This window comes from Sus scrofa, chromosome 11, assembly GCF_000003025.6.
Source record: "Sus scrofa isolate TJ Tabasco breed Duroc chromosome 11, Sscrofa11.1, whole genome shotgun sequence".
NCBI classification, from domain to species: Eukaryota; Metazoa; Chordata; class Mammalia; order Artiodactyla; family Suidae; genus Sus; species Sus scrofa.
This window is the reverse complement of record NC_010453.5, coordinates 5,056,311-5,074,948: the sequence shown is the minus strand read 5'-3', so window position 1 is coordinate 5,074,948 and position 18,638 is coordinate 5,056,311. Positions and strand designations below refer to the sequence as shown.

The window sequence follows — 18,638 nt, the reverse complement described above, 5'->3', positions numbered from 1 at the left end:
CTCTTTCTGTGATATAATAAAGACTGACCCATGAGTTGAGCTCTTGTCAGCCTGCCCACTCACCCAAGAAGGTTTCCATCTGCTTTTCACCTGACAGATGTGCAGCCATTGATGGTCTTTGCCTAGATCCAGCCCTGTCACTAGGGACTGCAGAAGAAGGAGCTTTTCATTTTTAAATCAGTTTTACCAAGGTATAGTGCACACAGGATAACATTCCTCCTTTTAGGCAGATAGTGTGATGAGTTCTGGCAAATTGTGTAGTCACGCAATCAGCACAGCAGTCAAGAGAGAACATGCCCATCACTCAGAAAAGCTCTGCAGTACCCGCAGGCCCTCTACCCCCACCCCCTGGCCGCCAGGGATGAGTTTTCTGTCCCTGTGGTTCTGGCTTTCCTAGAATGTCATATAAACGGAATCTTACACGGTGTAATGTTTTCAGTCTGGGCGTACTGCTTCTGAGATTGCTCCATGCAGTGTCTATCAGCAGTTCTGCCCCTTTTTGTTCCTGATTAGGAGGGAATAGATGGATTTAACCACAACTGTCTCCAGTCATCAGCTGTGGGCATTTGGGTTGTTTCCAGTTTTGAGCTATCATGAATGCAGCTGCTAGGAACATTACAGGTGTTTGTGGGGTTGACTCTCTGCTAGGTGGTTAGAGGAATTCTGTATGGTGAGTGGATATTTATAAGAAACTGCCAATTGTTTTTCAAAGTGGCTGTGTGATGTTGCGTTTTTCACCAACAATGTGTGAGCATTCTAGCTGCTGCAAATCCTTCTCTTTATTGGGTGCTGTGACTTTTTTATTTCAGCCAGTCTAGTGCATGTGTAGTGAATAACTAACTGTGGTTTTAATTTCCATTTTCCTGATAACTAATGATTTGAGCATCTTTTCATGTGCTTATTGGCCAATTTGATATCATTTTTGGTGAAGTGTTAATTCAAATCTTTTGTCCATTTTAAATTAGATTGCTTGTCTTACAATTGGGTTGTTAAGAATTCAAGGAATGATAATCTTATTCTGTAGTCCTAACAGTTGCAATCCTATAAGGATGTTTTCTTTCATCAATTATTTTGTAACTTTGAAGTATAATTTGTACAAGGAACAGGATAAATGCTTGATTCTTCCTCAGTATTTACCAGTTATAAATAATGATTTGGTCCCTTAGCATGATCCAAAAGTGACAACTAAGTTTCTCGATGTGACTATTATTAGGACCTTATGGATTTAAAAAATTTTTATTGAAATACAGTTGATTTACAGTGTTGTGTTCATTTCTCCTGGAAACATACACACATACGTGTGTGTGTATATATATTTGTGTGTGTGCATATACATGTACATATTCTTTTCCATGTGGTTTACTACAGGATATTGACTATAGTTCCCTGTGCTAAACAGTAGGACCTTGTTTTTACTCATCCTATATATACTAGTTTGCATCTGCTAACGCTCGATCCTTCCCCCTCTCACCTCCCCCTTCCCCTTGGCAACCAGAAGTCTATTCTTTACGTCTTTGAGTCTGTTTGGTAGATATGTTCATTTGTGTCATATTTTATAGTCCACATATAAGTGATATCATGTGGTATTTGTCATTCTCTTTCTGACTTACTTTGGTGTATTATGGTAATCTCAATCCTTCCATGTTGCTGTAAATGGCATTATTTCATTCTTTTTTATGACTTGAGTAATATTCCATTGTACATATGTGCCTACACATTTATTTATTTTTATTTTTTGCTTTCTAGGGCTACACCTGCAGCATATGGAAATTCCCGTTCTAGGGGTCAAATTGGAGGTGCCGCTGCTGGCCTACACCACAGCCACAGCAGACCAGATCCTTAACCCACTGAGCAAGGCCAGGGATCGAACCTGAGTCCTCATGGATGCTAGTCGGGTTCTTAACCCACTGAGCCACAATGGGAACTCACACATCTTCTTTATCCATTTACCTGTTGATGGACATTTAGGTTGCTTCCATGTCTTGGCTACTGTGAATAGCCATGCTTCTGTGAACAGAGTGGGTGGATGTATCTTTCCGAATTATAGTTTTGTTCGGGTGTATGTCCAGGAGTGGGACTGCTAAATCATATGGCGCCTCTATGTTTAGTTTTTTGAGGACACTCCATACTGTTTTCCATAGTGGCCGCAGCAATTTACATTCCCACCAACAGTGTAAGAGGGTTCCCTTTTCTCCGTACTTTCCAGCATTTATTATTTGTAGACTTTCTGATGAGACCACCTGACGGGTGTGACCATCTGCATTCCCCTAGAAATCAGTGATGGTGAGTGTCTCTCCATGTGCCTTTGGCCCTTTGTATGTCGTCTTTGGAGAAGTGGCCTTGTGGACTTCATCACATTTTAGGGATCACAGTCATTATAGCTTTGTTCTTTTTGATGTCTAAATTGTCCCGTCTTTGACTGGTAGGAGGCCTTTCAGGTTGGCCCCCGAGTCTTTGGGATGTCACTACAGTAGTCTTTGCCAGTTTCTTTTACTTTCTGCTATAAGCTATTCTGTCTCCTTTTTTTTTTTTTTGCCATGCCTGTGTCATGTGCAAGTTCCCAGCCAGGGATGGAATCTGGGCCACTGCGGTGACAATGCCAGATCCTTAACCTGCTGTGCCATAAGGGAACTCCTACTGTGGCTCCTCTAATACGTCCCCTGACTGTGCAGTAAACAGTCTGGCCTGACCCACAGAGAGATCGGACTTCTGGGAGGTGATCTCAGTTCTGGGAGTTAACTCACACCCGGTACAAACACCCTGATAGACACACCCATCTTTGCTCAGGGTGGGGCTGGCCACCCCTGATGGTCCTAGAGGGAGGGCTGGCCATGCCAGAGAGAAACCAGGATGTATCTAGGATGGGGTTTGGCATGTTGTGCTGGTCAACCTGCAGACTGAGATCAACCATGCAAGCAGCGGATCAACCAGCCATGCCTAAGCAGTGGAACTCCAGTGAAAACTTTGAACGCAGAGGCTCGGCTGAGCGTCCCTGGTTGGCAGTGTGGCACGTGCACTGTCCTGTGTTGATGCTGGGAGCTTAGAGTGTCCCGCCACGGGGAGTGGACCACGGCTACTTTGTGTCTGGATCCTTCCCAGGCCATGCCCGGTGCACTTATTATGTTTTGGCTGATTTTAATCTGCATCCTTCCCCTGTAATAATTATACTTCATACCATAAGTATAACAACTTTCTGTGAATTGTACGCATTCTTCTAGTGAGGTTCTGAAGCTGAGGGTAGTTGTGGGAACTCCCTGAACTTGCAGTTGGTGCAAGAAGTGAGGGCAGTGGTGGAGACCGCGACATCTAGCTTGCGGTTTGGCTGACTCCAGGCTCTGCAGTCTCTTCTTTCTCTGAGGAAGGGTATTTATGTCTCACAATGGTGCTTAAAGAGCTCATGCTACTGGGTGGATGGTCACTGATTCTGGGACTTTTCTGTGAACAGAGCTAGAAAACCATCTCCCTCTTTTAGAGAGAAAATCTAGCACAATTTCATTCTATTTCCAATTAAAATTTAGGATTACAGATTTTTATATCTTTGATTTTGTATTTGCATCTTTCATATGGAAAACGTGGGCATCTATAGCAAATAAACAGTTACTTACTTGCTTTAGCCTACCTACCACATAATGTTTTCAGAAGAACAGTATCTATCGGCTTTGTTAACAGTGTGACGACTGAAATCAAGTTAGGATTTCTGTCTAGTTCTTTTTTCTTTTCTGGAAATAAGAGTCAAATTTTGGATCACCTGAACTTGTTCTCCGTCTGTGGCTAAGCCATCCACTAAATGGCTTATTGAAGTCCATCTACTTTATTCTGCTTGATTTTTAGGAATTGCCTTTTCCCTCAATTTCTTTCGCTCTGACTTAATCTTGTTTTCTATTTGATGTAAATCCTATGCGTGCTTCTAAGAGTGACATCCAGACGCACATAGACTCTACTTCTGTCCCATTTTTACACTTTACACTTTTTAACGGCCCATAGTGAATTTTAAGTTGTAGTTAAAAGATCTAAATTAGCATATTTATTGGATGCAAATGCTATTGCTAAAGTAATGCTTAGATGAGTGGACTGGATTCTTAAGGTTAAATTCTTCCTTTATTTGTATTAGGTTTTAGCAAGCTCTATCTTGTGTAAAAACTGCAAAGGTGAACTTGGGTTCTATGCAGCTGAACTGTCACAAAATCAAAACACTTAGAATTTTTAAAAATAAATTTTAACTTCCTAAGGACTATAATTAAAAAATTCTTAAACCGTGACCACTGCTGTAATATCACTCTCACCCGGGGGGGCTTTGGAGGTAGTAATGCCTGTATCTCCGGGGACTTGTGGACCAAAGGCGTGAAGACACCACGACAAGTGTTCTCTTTAATATATGTATCTTTAAGTTTTAAGGAAGATGACTCTAGGACTTACCAACCCATAGGTCCCATTGTTTCTGCCCTCGTCTTTCCACGTTTTGCCTCTTTAAGTAGTTCTTCTATTGCTTTCCTGGGGGGAAAAGGAAAAAGTCTGAGAGTCACCCCACTAAATTCTGAAGATCAATTTATTCCACATATGTGACCCTGGGAAAGGAAGAGCTTTTTGAAGCATAAAATTTCAAAATTGGGAGAGAAACTTAAAAAGTGTTTTTAAGTGGTTGATAGTTTTGAACACATAAAAATTAAAAAAACCTTTTCCATAAAGAAGAAAAGCACTGAAAATTGAAGGCAAATGAGGTCCATGTTAAAATGTTCAAATGCACTGTTACACTAGAAAAATTTATTTCTGCTGATCAGTTGACGAGGGGGTAGAGGAAGGGACACTGGCTAACAAGGACTGTAACTGCGGTGACGTTTCTGGAGGACAGTTCGCAACATGACACAGAACCTCAGAAGTAAAACCTGTGCCTTGACCTAAAAGAAGTACCTAAAACTATACGTATAAGGCTACTCAGTCCACCCTTGTTAACAACTGAAGAAAAGCAATGGAAAACTTAAATGTTTACTAAAACCCGATCGGTGAAACGCATCCTGACATATCCACATGGTGGCGATCAGGCAGTCGTTAAAATGACACAGAAAGGCTTCACAGCTTACTATGTATATGAATCTGGGTACAAAAGAGTGTGTACAGGAGAATTTTACTTCAAATTTATTTCATGTGTATATGGCACAGGGAAACATTTGGAGGGATGTTATCAAAATGGCAAGATGAGTTTTGGGGTCATGAAAAATTTTTATGTTTGCTTCTCTGCATATTCTATTTTTTCTAGAATAAATCTATATTATTTGTGTAATTTTTAGAAAGAGACTTAAAAAAAAGAACAGTAAATATATTTATCAACCAAACTCCAAGACTTCACTGTGTACAAGATGCTGTGCCAGGTGCTGGGGGTAGTAAGCTAGGAGGCGGTCATCCTTGCCTTTAATTTCACCTCTGCTACGCCCACAACGAAGTTCAGGGAAAGAGAGGAATGATGTGGAAGACAAATATAACAAACACACAACCAGGAAGCGAATCCAGAGTTTGAAACTGGATAATTATATGTTGATTCTATAATCAAACACCTAACCACACTATTATACTACTACTCTCGGTACTATTCCCACAGTCCTTACCATTCTGTTAGCTTCTAAGAATGTTTTACTTTATATTGACTCATTCTATTCAACAGGCACATAGCTTAAAGGGAAAAAGATGATTTAAAGACTTAAGAGTGAACTCCAGCAGTCTTCTGCATCATCCTTCCCTACCCACCAAAAAACCCAATCGCACCTCCTTTTTATCTGTTTCTCCTAGTATTTACATTTCTAACAGTATTCTTTCAAACTGGTCCACCACCCTCTTAATCCTCAATAGATATGTCTGGCTCTTTTTCTATAACTTACACATTTTTTTCTCCATTACACCTGCAACATATGGAAGTTGCCAGGCCAGAGATCAAACCAAGCCACAGCTGCAACCTGTACTACAACTGCAGCAGTGCTGGATCCTTAGCCCTACTGCACCACAATGGGAACTCCAAACATATACATTTAAAAATCAACTGTTAATAATGAGAGCTTTAAGAAATGTCATTTCTGCTCACTCAGCGGATGGATACTTTCCGATCCACCCTGGGAGGGCCCCCGACAGGCGGATGAGAAACCAAAACCCTGGAGTTCCCATTGTGACTCAGCGGGTTAAGAAACTGACATAGTGTCCATGAGGTTGCGGGTTTGATCCCTGCCCTCACTCTGTGGGTTAAGGATCCAGTGTTGCCACAAGTTGGGATGTCGGTGACAGACGCGCTTGGATCAGGCGCAGCTGTGGCTTAGGCCTGTGACTCCACGCCGAGCCTTGAGCTTCCATATGCTGCAGGTAAAACAAAGGAAACCCTGACCAGTTTGCCCATGTCCTACCACTGGACTCAGTCAGCCAGGCCTCACAGCCCAGCCTCCAAGTGCATGTGATTCCCACATAGCCTTCTTCCATCTCTTGAAATAGTAACACAGCCTAGTGATGTGTCTCATACAGTATTTCAGGGAAAACTGAGCCTATCTGCTCCCAAACAGAAGTCTTGTTCACCCTTATAGATGTAAGCAAAAAAAACAAAATAAAAATTTTCCAAATATGACCCCACCTTTCCACTAATTAGAGTGAATGGGAGTTTTGGGGGGGCGGGGACAGGAAATCAGTCAGCCCTGGGTCCACCCACATGTCCTCTCTCCTGACAGCAGAAACAGTTAAAAATCGTCAGGGGAAAAAACTTGCTTATGTATCCGTTACAAATAAACGAGAATGTATTTCCCCATGAAAACTGTTCAAACCCTTGCCTAGCTTTCTGGACATGCCTGCAAAAGCCAGTCTGTGTCCTAGTACAGTTGAAAGACTCCATCCGGGGAAGCAGTACTGGGTCAAGACCCCTGCTGCGAGGCTGAAGGCCTGTGCGAGGCACCGTCAGGGAAGAGGATGAAGTCCGACTCGAATGCGCCGTGATTTCTCTTAAAACTCTCCACTTAAATAAAACCCGAGGGGGAACGCTGTCCTTAACTTTTCCTGCCAGGATTAAGGATACCTTCTGATTACAACCACCACAAAGAGAAAAGATGATATGAGTATGACAGAGAGGGCCCGGGGGACCAAAGAGCGAAGAGGCGGGGCGCAGACGGGCGGGGCCGGCCCGAGCCCACCCAGGGCGGGGGCGTATCGGTTACGCAGCTCCTGTTGGTACCAGCTTCAGGGTTTACAAAGTGCTGTCCTATCGGAACACGCCAACAGAGTTATCACGACTGTGCTGGGGACGTGGTACTCGGCTTACGATCAGAGAGCAGGAAGCAGGACAAAAACGAGACAAAAGGACCCGCGTGTAAAGCTACGTGCCTTCCCCCTTCCTGTTACACGTCCCATCTCCTGCACAAACATCTGCGCTCCAAATCCCGGAGAAGCTGTTTCCTCTTCATCATGAAGAGGCAACTAATAAAGCCAGTGGGGCTGGGGGCTGGGGCGAAGGGGAAGGCCTGGCAGAACTGCCCCTGCTTCCTGGCTCACTCACACAGGGCTGGGGAGACAGATGGGTCGGGGAGCTGCTCTGTCTGTCCTAAGAGGGCAGACAGACCGCCTCCCAGCCCAAGGTCTGCAGGAGCTCCTTCTGTGGGGCTTTACTCCTGGATAGGAAAACCGCGCTTCCAGCAACCATGGGTTCTGACAACGAAATCACAACATCACCTTCAAAATCGAAGGGAAGAAAATAGCAAGTCGGGTGGTTTTCCTCACCTCTGGCGCCTCTACTGTTTCCCTGGAACTTGTGCTCGTGAATCCTTGGGTAAGGAAATAACCAAGCCAGCAGCACAGAGGCAGATACTTCAACTGTCAAGGACTCTGAGACACCAGCATCATGAAACAAGGTCGTTTTTAATGAGATCATGAAACAGAAGTGTAAAGTGCAATTAAAATATAGGAAAAGAAAAAATAAAAAAAGCCATATATTTTTAAGTTTGTAAAAAAAATAAAAATAAATTAAAAGTAAAAAAAAAAATAGGCAAAGCAAGCGGTAGGAGAATATGTTAGAATTAAGTACAAAGAGGACGTGAACAATGAGAAAGTTATCCAGACACATTTAGGTGCCATAATTTTTGCACTTTGAGCCTTTTAACATCTTAACGGTTTCTTTGTACAAGTTCATTCTATCAGAATATACAGTTCGGTGCAAACGAGAAGTCCAAGGAAGCCAAGTCATTAGGCGGACGGCTTTCTGGGCACAGGAACAAACTGCAGTCAGTTTCCAACGATCCTTGTGTGTGTATTATCTACAGACAGTTTTCCATCCTGCTGCAGCTTCCTCAGGCCTGCCTGTTCGTTCCATCAGCCAGCTGGTACACGCTGAAGGAATGTCAACTGATCAGACTAGCCGCTTAAATAAAACCCGAGGGGGAACGCAAATCTGGTGCAAAATCGTCTTAAAATCCAAAGTCAAACAAATTAGTTTTGAGTTAACTGGGTCTGTCTTTCTTTTTACTCACATAAATGTACAGAGAGGGGCAGCATGATATTTAAGGCAACTAAAATGAAACCCCAGAAATGAAATAATGAACATAAGAAAATGAGATTTTAAAAAAGTACCAGAGAAGGTAAATATCAAGTAATGACTCAAAAAGAGACATCATTTACACAAACTTTCTTGAGAAATGGTGAAGAGAGTGTTACGGACTCAATGTTTGTATCCCCCCCAAACCTACATGTTGAAATTCTAACCAATGGGATGCTGTTAGGACACTGACGTCATTTAGGCAATGAAAGCTGTGATCTGACAACCTTAGTTACGAAGTTTCTCTTTCAGAATCTATCTCCTTGGTGGACCAGGCCCACCAGGGGTCAAATAAAGGCCCGTGTGCCATATTTCTGAATATTTAGAAGTTATGAAATAAGTTAAGAAAACCATTAAATAAAATATATTCAGGAGTTCCTGTTGTGGCTCAGCAGTAACGAACCCAACTAGTATCCATGAGGATGCAGGCTCAATCCCTGGCCTCATTGCCGTGAGCTTCGGTGTAGGTCGCAGGTGCGGCTGGGATCGCACGTTGCTGAGGCTGTGGTGTGGCCGGCAGCTGTAGCTCCAATTCAGCTCTTAGCCTGGGAACCTCCACATGCCACAGATGTGGCTCTTAAAAAGCAAAAAAAATTGAAAACCTAAACTTTGAATGTTTTAAACTTTCCCTATGAATTGATTAATGAATCAAACTTCTTGTATGTTCTCTAAGACCTACACATGTACAAATGTATGGGTAACATGAGTCAACATTATCATCGTACGGCCATTCCTCCTACGGTACCAAGTCCAGACAGAACACTGAACTGAAACCCTCAGACAAGCAAGCAAATGGGAGACAGGGTTTTCTTATGGCAAAACGTATCGCATTCATGCTGCTAAGAGGGCTGTGACAGTTCACGCACCACATTTTCTCCTCTGAACACTGGCGCTGGTCAAACCCTTTCTGGACGCTAAAGTACTGTCTGCTCTGAAATCACCAGGGCACGTCGCTCCCCGGTCACCACGGACTCCAGTTTCATCTTTCATTCAAGGACACGGGTCAGAACACGAAGAGGATGTTTCCTAGGGTAGGAGTTGCACTGATGCGGGGATCAGTGTGATTCATGGGGCTGCCCTAGTTCAAGGACATTCTCCTTTTTTTTTTTTTTTTTGGTCTTTTTGCCATTTCTTGGGCCACTGCCGCGGCATATGTAGGTTCCCAGGCTAGGGGTGGAATTGGTGCTATAGCCACCGGCCTATGCCAGAGCCACAGCAACGCAGGATCTGAGCCACGTTTGCAACCTGCACCACAGCTCACAGCAGCGCCGGATCCTTAACCCACTGAGCGAGGCCAGGGATCAAACCCACAACCTCATGGTTCCTAGTCGGATTCGTTAACCACTGCGCCACGACGGGAACTCCAGGACATTCTCCTTTGAATGTGGCTATAATCATTTCATCTGCACTGCTGGGTATAGGATGAAAAGTAATGGCAACTGTGTCTTTGTACCACGGCTCTTACACTTGGACTCACAACTCCTCTGGGTAACTACTCTTTCAATGACGAAGAGATGAGAAAATAAAAAAAAGTGGAGAAACTGGGGCTGGGATCTGAAGCCAGGCAGTTGCCTCTTAACTATCCCTGACACTACAGCCGTAGAGAAGGCACGAGCCCAGCCCACAGGTAGCTCAGCCCCGAGAGAGGCAGGCCAGGGGAGGGGAGGCAGCACCGTGTACCTACTACTTTGTACTTATGACAGGCACTGCCGCAGTGGGGCACTGCTGCAGTGGGGCACTGCGCCCAGCCCTGCACCTAGACACGCACATTCTCAGGGGTCCACGGCTCCCCATCACAGGTGCCCAAGGCATCTGCTGCACGGGGGCTGATGCCTAAGAGTTTAGTTCTTGGACGGAAACCATATTTCTCAGTTCACAGACCTCACCTTAGGAATGGCCTCATCATGAAATAACCTCATTTTAAGGTAGTGTTTTTACAAATATTTATTCTTCAATCCTGATTAAGGAGCCACACAGAAAATGCAGTGATCCGGTTTCACTTGGTACTGTAAGACCTACTTAAATGTGCCATGGTTAATTTGTGTATGATTTATGAAGAACAGCAAATCAGAGTTAAAAACTTTGTGGAGATAGGGTGGGGAATGCAGAGAATTAACTTAGAAAATAGTGAACTCTAAATAGAAAAGCCCACGAATTATGCCATGCCAGGATCAGCATATCTGTTTCATAGGTCAATTCGGTTTAAAAGTGTGTAGATACCCTACTAAAAGATTAGGTGGGAGAAAGAAACACAGACAAAGAATATAAGGACAAAATTGTTATTGAGGTCTCTTAATGAAAGCACTTTGTTATCTCTTTAAGAGAACAGATGCTTTGAAGTATAAAATTGATAAGAAAACTACAAAGATAAAAGGGTTTAACATCTAGAAAGATGAGCGTGGAAGGGAGCTGGTATCAGAGCAAAGGGAAGCCAATATGGCAGCTGAGTGATAGAAAAATCACACTGAAGAAAAATGCAGCAGAAGGCTAAAAAAGCAGAAATATAAAGAACAATTCAAACTCTCATCAAGTAGCTATTCAAAATGCAAAAAAAAAAAAATCACAATTGTACAGAAGAAAATATTACAATATAAAGGCTCTAGGGTTTGCCTCCGCAGCTTTCTTTAATGTGGCTTGACATCTGGCACACTGTCCTTGGATAAACATACCACATACCAGAAACACCACCTCACCCAAAGCATGGTCTGTGCATCACTCTCTTAATCCTAAAGGAGCTTTATGTAGTGATCGGTGGTTCTCTGCAGACTCTCCTAAACAGTGCTTCAGAGGTCGAGGATGTGAGCCCTGAGAATGGCCGATTCAGCAGAAAGCCTGGTCAGGCTGCTGAAGCTGTGCCTTCAGTTGTGCCAGGGCTGCAGGATCTGCTGGAAAACAAGCCTCCAGCCCTTGCAGATCTCAGCGTCTGATGCATCAAATGACCATAAACCATGCTTCCTGCTGACAGCGGGGGTGGCTGGGGAAAATGAAGAGAAAGTTCCAGAAGGAGCGGGGTTTTCTGATCAGTTAAGTTTTCACTTTAACTGAATTAAGCAGTTTTTAACCCAGGAAGAAAACATGGATGCTTCCACTGCTTAGAAACCCAGCAGTGTACGTTAAGTGGGAGGAAGAGAAAGCCTGCATTCTCTGGCCACCAACACAGGTTCAACAGTTGCCTGGGGGCCTCTCCGTTCAAGGCAAGAGATGGCAAAGTAGAGGGTGCAGCCCACTCCAGAGCCCGGTGCACCCCTGCCACCCCCGCCCACCACATGCGCCTCCCGCCCCAGCCCCGTCTCAGGCGCCAGCAGCGTGCTGTCTATCACTGTCTAGGTATCAAGGAGGGCTCTGAGAGAGGTGGTGGTGGCTCCTATAAAACTGGCAAGGAGAGTTTCTGAGGGACAAAAAGTGCACATACACACAGCATTTTCTACCTCAGTAATGAAGGGCAAGAATCTACAAAATAATTTATTGAAACCAACCAGTGAAGCCTTGATTCTTTGTAAACCCTTTGGTGTCAAGTTTCAAGCTGCCTGTCAGGGGATAATGTACATAACGATGAATTTAAGGAGGACAAGGCAATTTTTCAATCCCATTTTAGTTTTTTAAAGATCTTAGTTAACATACATACATGTGCTTTGGGGGAAAAAACCCTCCGTCTCTATAATGTAGTAGTTAGTGGAACTGAGCAGTTAAGACACACAGAGAGACTTAACTTGGGGTAAGTGTCTCTTTCAGGAAAATGTTTATAAAAGTTCAAACTATTACTGAGCTTAGACGGCTCACCCAACAAGTCAGCCGAAACTGCACAACTGTGCGAGTAAGGTGTTACCTTTACTTGTAAAGCCCCAGAGCTGGCACAAGTCGCAGACTCTGCTGCAATGCAAACACGGTCTTAGAGATGCTGAATTCACCAGCCCACAAGGACCACTAGAAAGGCTGCAGAGGCAACGAAAGGCAGGAACCAGCACATGGGGACAAACTGCTATGGGAGAAAAGCCCAGGGCATGGAAAATTCCTCTAGTGATTAAGCCACCTTTAAGTATATCTCATACCCGGCAAACAACACATCAACTGCCAAGAGAATGATTCCATGGAGAATGATATAGCTGGTGACTCTGGCGTCAGAAACCAGCTGCAAGAGAATCAAGAATTTTATTCTTCAGACCTTTAAATTACTTAGGTGTAGCCAAGAAGGGAGATGTGAGAGCGTGTTCTGGGGCGAATGTTTCATTACAGGTTTTACAAAATAGTAAAACACTTGACCAGCCTTCTCCTGTCCCTGCACTGCTGCTGTGCTTTAAGTAGCTGCACGTGTTAGAACCAACTTTACTGCTAAAATACCATCCCTCCTTTGGGAGGGAACAGCAGTTGCGGTTTAACTGGGTCTTGGCGGCACTTAGGCGTAGTGTCAACTGGAACTCGCTCAGTTGTAGAACAGCGTTAATGGAGAGTCCAGAACCGTGTTAAAAATGGAAGAGGTACCCAACCGAGGCAGCAGGGGAAATTCCGAGATAGATCATGCTGATTAGACAACCAGCATCTTTTGGCCAAGCTCCCAAGGTGTCACAGCTGCTTACAAAAAGGGACACTGTGTTCTCAATGCAAATGATCAGGACCAAGCTTTCACAGCTCATCTGAAACATCAAATGCCTAAGTTCACAATCTTCCTTAGCATTTGCTTGCTAGAGATCGGGCCATAAACTGAATGTCTGTATTAATGCTACACACTCAGTGTTCCCAGAGAGGCCTCGAATCCAAGTATTTACCAGGCTCTTTTTACTAGAATAGGCAAGGAAAGAAACCAGAATGAATGCAGATGTTCAGGTGAAAACCCATGAACTAAAATGCTGTGTGACTAAAATACAAGGGAGGTTTCCCGACTGCTAGAGGTCGTCTCGTTTAACTTGATTACATAAAGCCCAGGAGATTAAGGTTTAGAGAGGTTAACAACCTGCCTAAAACTGAAGAGTTACCTGACTTTTTTGGGGGGGGGATTTAATTCACAATCACATTTCTTCCTTCCCCCAGAACTGGGATGGCAGGTTCCAGTCACTGGCGGGAGCGATTAGGAGGGGGCGGAACACAGTTATGATACTTTAGCCCAAGGTCACTACCCTTAGGGTACAGCATTGCAAAGACCCCCCACTACATGTATCTACAACCGTGTTAGGAAACACACACAAGAAGAGGAACCCATCCGGCGATGGTTACAGGAAACTGGGTCTTGGCGGCACTTAGGTGTAGTGTTAACTGGAACTCACTCAGTTTGGAAAATGTTTCTTTAAGTAATTTGCTGTGATTGCTTAATCATACAAAATGAAAACCTATATAAAAGTAGCTAAATTATTAACTTCAAAGCAGGCTAGATCAAAAGCTGTTCACATGGAAACTATGTGTCACGGCAGAGAACAGTGTGGTAGAGCCAGAGCCAGAGCCAGAGCCAGCGCCACCAGCCACCCAGGCACTCTGGGCAAGTTAAGCTCCTTCTCTGGGTAGGTTTCCCCGCTGGAAAAGGGGCTGTGCCCAAGCTCAAGGTGCTGAAAAAGATGAGGTCTGAAAAGGGCTGTCTTTGCACTGACGTTTTTGGGGAGGGAAAATGGGTCACTTCTGTACCTGAATGTGGCAAAACAAAAGTTTTTAATGGCAATATTTCCTTCTTTCATTTATATTCTGTAAAGAAAAGCCTTCAGAATGTTCATTTTCATCTACTGTGTAACTGTTTTGATGAAAATCTGAGGGGTTATTTATGGCTGCAAATAATATAAAAGGAAATTCTCCTTCCTATGGTTAGGTCAGAGGAAATTTCGTGTGTACTGTGTTCTGATACCAGAATAATCAGCCTGCCTGACGAAGCTCTCCATGTCCTTTGATGACACAGAGTGAGATTTGAAGGGGCTCAGAGGGCGATGGGCAGAGACCCGTCCGAGCGGGCCTCCCTCGTGCTGCCATGACCTAGGAAGTACTTGATCAGGAATAAGTTACGTGAAAGGCTCCTATCTCATGTGTACACCAAGAAAGTCCGTGCTCCTGGTTCTTCGGCTTTTGGCACAGGTACAGGGATACGCTCTGCACAGGTATCACAAGGTCGAGCTTGAGAGCAGAGTCCCTCACCTGAGAAATCCAGACCGAGTACAGTGACTTCGGCACTTGTTCTGTCTTTACGCATTCGCTACCCATCTCCTGCTGCTCGGAGAGGAGGGACTAGGCATCTCCCAGTTTCTAGGTCTGAATCAAGGTTCAAGTCACCTTATAACAACGAGGAAGCAGCCACAGTACAGTGCGGATGAGCCCCGTTCTGTCGCTTGCGGACTCCGTGATTTTTCCATCTTGGTGACAGCATCTATAAAATGAAGGCATCCCTCCTACGCTTGCAGAGTTAGTATGGGCTGCCAACAGTTATGTATGTCGTTACTCCGTAACTGCGACACAAATGTCAAGCATGACGAAGAAATCTTGATGGGTATCTAGTATCGACTGTTGCGTTATTAACTAAAACAGGAAGAGACTGTGTCATACTCACAGCGTAACGTACTATCGCACTGCCTCTCCGCGGCACCTTCTAAGTCACTGCTCCCTTATTATTTGTTAGCTGCCAAGGCTGAGAGGGGCCGCCTTGCCCAGGGTCACCTGATTGTAACCTGGACACTGCTGCCTTCACATCCAGAGTCCGCTCAGCTCCCACACACCCTTAGTGTATAACATCCATGAGCTTCTTCTCTAGGTTGGGAAGATGACCAAGGGCTGCTTTGGCACAACACAGATGAAAACCTCAAAGTCTGTGTGTTTGGGAGGAGTTCCCCTCATGGCTCAGTGGAGACGAATCTGACTAGGATCTATGAGGATGCAGGTTCCATCCCTGGCCTCGCTCAGTGGGTTAAGCGTCCGGCGTTGCCGTGAGCCGTGGTGTGGGTCGCAGACACAGCTCGGATCTGACGTGGCTGTGGCTGTGGCTGTGGTGGAGGCTGGCAGCTACAGCTCCGATTCGACCCCTAGCCTGGGAACCCCCATATGCCATGGGTGTGGCCCTAAAAAGATTAAAAAAAAAAAAGTTAATATATTTAAAGATAATGCCCGTGAAGTTTAATAATATGGAAAATGGTATTTTCATGAACCAAATATTAGTAAACTCACATGTGGGTTCTAAAACAGAGTCTTTAACTCAGGGATTCTTTTCATGGTCAAGACGTATGGAAAACAGCCCCATTTCCGACACATTTCAGCTTGAACTTAGAAATAAGCAAGGATTACTAGTCAAGAGTTTTGTCGCTCACTCGGAGCAAAGCCTTGCCGTCTTCACAGGAACCGGTCGGGGTGACACAGGCAACCCCGGTCATCGGAGGCTGAGCCTCAGGGGTCAGGCTGGCCTGGGTCATAGCCACTTCCCAGCCGTTCAGCCTGAGGTCGGCTACGTCGCCAGGCCTCAGTTTCTTTTTCTATAAATGGGGAAAATATCACCTGCCTTGAAGGAGACTTAAACTGGTTTTTCCACCTGGCTGGTCTTGCTTGACAGTCACGGTGACGTGTCTGCGGAGCTGTCTGCTTCTGGCTAGAAATAAGCCTGCTTGGATGCTTCAAGTCCTGGCTCGTTGGGAAGCACATGGCTCTCAGAGGGGGACCAGCCCATTAGAACATGAGACAGGAAAGGGGCCCGCTGGCTAGCTCGCGGCAAGTCTGGGCAGCAGGCAGGGACACACCTGCAGGCGGAGACTTCCAAAGCCCGACATTTTCAGCAAGAGAGTTTCTTTTCTTTTTTTCCCTTCCCGTTTTATTGAGATGTAATTGACCTATAGCACTGTGTACGTTTAAGGTACATAGCCTCCTGATTTGACTCAGAGACCTCAGGAAACGATACCACATTCAGGGAACATCTATCAGCTCACAGAGAGACACTATTGAAAAAATAGATTTTTTTTTTTTGTTTACCTGTGATGCGAACTCGGGACTGAGGCCATTGGCGACTGTGGGACGCAGCGCAGTGTGGGTTACGTTTCTCATGCTGTCAGTTGGCCCTGTGCTCCTCTCTCTTCCGGCCGCAAGTGTGTACCTGGACTGCCTTCCTCCAGTTCCTCCCTCACCACCTGCCTCTGGAAGCCACACACCGCAACATTTTTTCTATGTTTGTTGGGTTGTTTTGAAGTATAAGTGACTACAACACTGTGTCAGCTCCGGGGGTAACACAGTGATTCGAAATTTTCAAGCATTTCAAAACCATCACCATGCTAAGTCTAGCTGTCATCTGTCAACACACAAAATTACTTAATTATTGACTATATTCCCCACACTGTACATTTCATACCTGACTCATTTATTTTGTAACTGAAAGGTTGTACCTCTTAATTTCCCTCGCCTATTTCTCTCCCTTCCGCAGCTCCCTCCCCTGTGGCAACTACCTGTTTTTTCTCTGTATCTATGACTCTGTTTCTGTTATGTTTGTCCATTTGTTTTGTTTTTTAGATTCCATATAAGTGATGTCATGCAGTATTTGTCTTTCTCTGACTTATTTCACTTAGCATATTACCTTCCGGGTCCATCCATGTTGTTGCAAAAGGCATTATCTCATTCTTTTTTATGGCTGAGTACTATTCCATTGTATATATACACACACACACATCTTCTTTATCCATTCATCTATTGATGAGCACTTAGGTTGCTTCTGTATCTTGGCTCTTGTAATAATGTTGCACTGAGCACAGGGGTGCATATATCTTTCCAAATTAGTGCTTTTGTTTTCTCCGGATAAACACCCAGGCGTTAAATTGCTAGACTGATGGCAGTTCTATTTTTAATTTTTTGAAGAATCTTCATACTGTTTTCCACAGCGGCTGCACCAATTTACATTCTTACCCACAGTGCATAAAAGCATATTCCCTTTTTTCCACATCGTGTTGTCTTTTTGATAACAGCCATTCTGACAGGTGTGAGGCGATAACTCTTTATAGTTTTAATTTGCACTTCCTTGATGATCAGTGATGTTGAGCATCTTTTCATGTGAATAGTTTCTAGTCCTAAAGCCCTAGAATCCCCAATTTTCCCCATCCACTTAAGGACAAAGTACAATGTTTGTCATATAGAAAAACAAACAGACAGACAAACCCCAAACACAGAAAAACAATGGTGGAACCAAGTCCTGAAGGCTTGGATGTCAAGGCTGATGGAGACAAAAATCCAACTCGTGCTCCGACAGACACTGAACAGGATTATATTCTTTGTTCTTCATCTTCAAGGAATGCGATGAGAACTGACACTTCTACCCCGATTTTATATTGATCAGTTTTGAATAAAAACCCTGTTAAGTATCCCAAGCACCAGGATTTATGCTGAAGTATGCAGACTAGAGTAAGCAAGCAAGCCAGGATCTGAAGTAAACTTAGAGGAGGACTCTCCGTGATACGTGATCCTTGCCTTGAAACCTGCGTCCCAATTAAAACTTATCCTGAGACCCCGTGTCCCTGAGCGGGTGTGTGGTGGTGCGAAACGAAGAGCTGGGGACCAAATGCCCGTGAGGATCTGAGGGAAAAGCAGAGGCGTCCGTTCATCTTGTGGTTCAGCTAATGCGATAAAAATGGCGTGACAGATGTCAAATTACAGACTGCCTCATTTACTTCTCCGTTTTGGCCTTATGCTATGGTGACTTACAGTAAAGAGTGCTTTGGTTTTCCTGTCATTCCTGACGGTGCCTAAAACCCCGGGAATGTCCTGAGGAGCCCTACGACGGTGTCTTTTTGTGACGCTGCTGAGGTGACTTTTGGGAAAGCCCGGGCTAACCCACGGAGGGGGCTGGTTGCCCAAGTGACTGGAGCTGGAACTCTCAGTCCTGCGCCCAGACCTCTGGGGAGGAGGGAGCTGGGGACTGGCCACCGACGGCCAATGAGGTACTCAATTGCGTCTGTGTCATCGAGGCTCCACACAAACCCGGGGATGGGGTTCGGAGCTCTTCCGGACTGGCGCGCACGTGGAAACTCAGGCGTGGGGGGCGGTGCCCAGGAAGGGCCTGGGAACTTCCCACCTCCCCCCATATACTTTGCCCCCCGGCACCTCTTCACCTGGCTGTTCATCTGCACCCTTTATAGAAAACTGATGAATACAACTAAAT

The 18,638-nt window shown here is 44.7% G+C and overlaps 1 protein-coding gene across 1 annotated transcript in view; it reads right to left on the bottom strand.

Moving 5' to 3' along the window:
• The window catches only part of LOC106505238, a 45,408-nt gene that overhangs the window by 14,819 nt on the left and 11,951 nt on the right, over positions 1-18,638 (bottom strand). Inside the window, exon 2 of the mRNA XM_013980406.2 lies at positions 4,417-4,491. Within this exon, the coding sequence (XP_013835860.1) occupies positions 4,417-4,491 (75 nt within the window). The remainder of the gene's footprint in view (positions 1-4,416; positions 4,492-18,638) is intronic.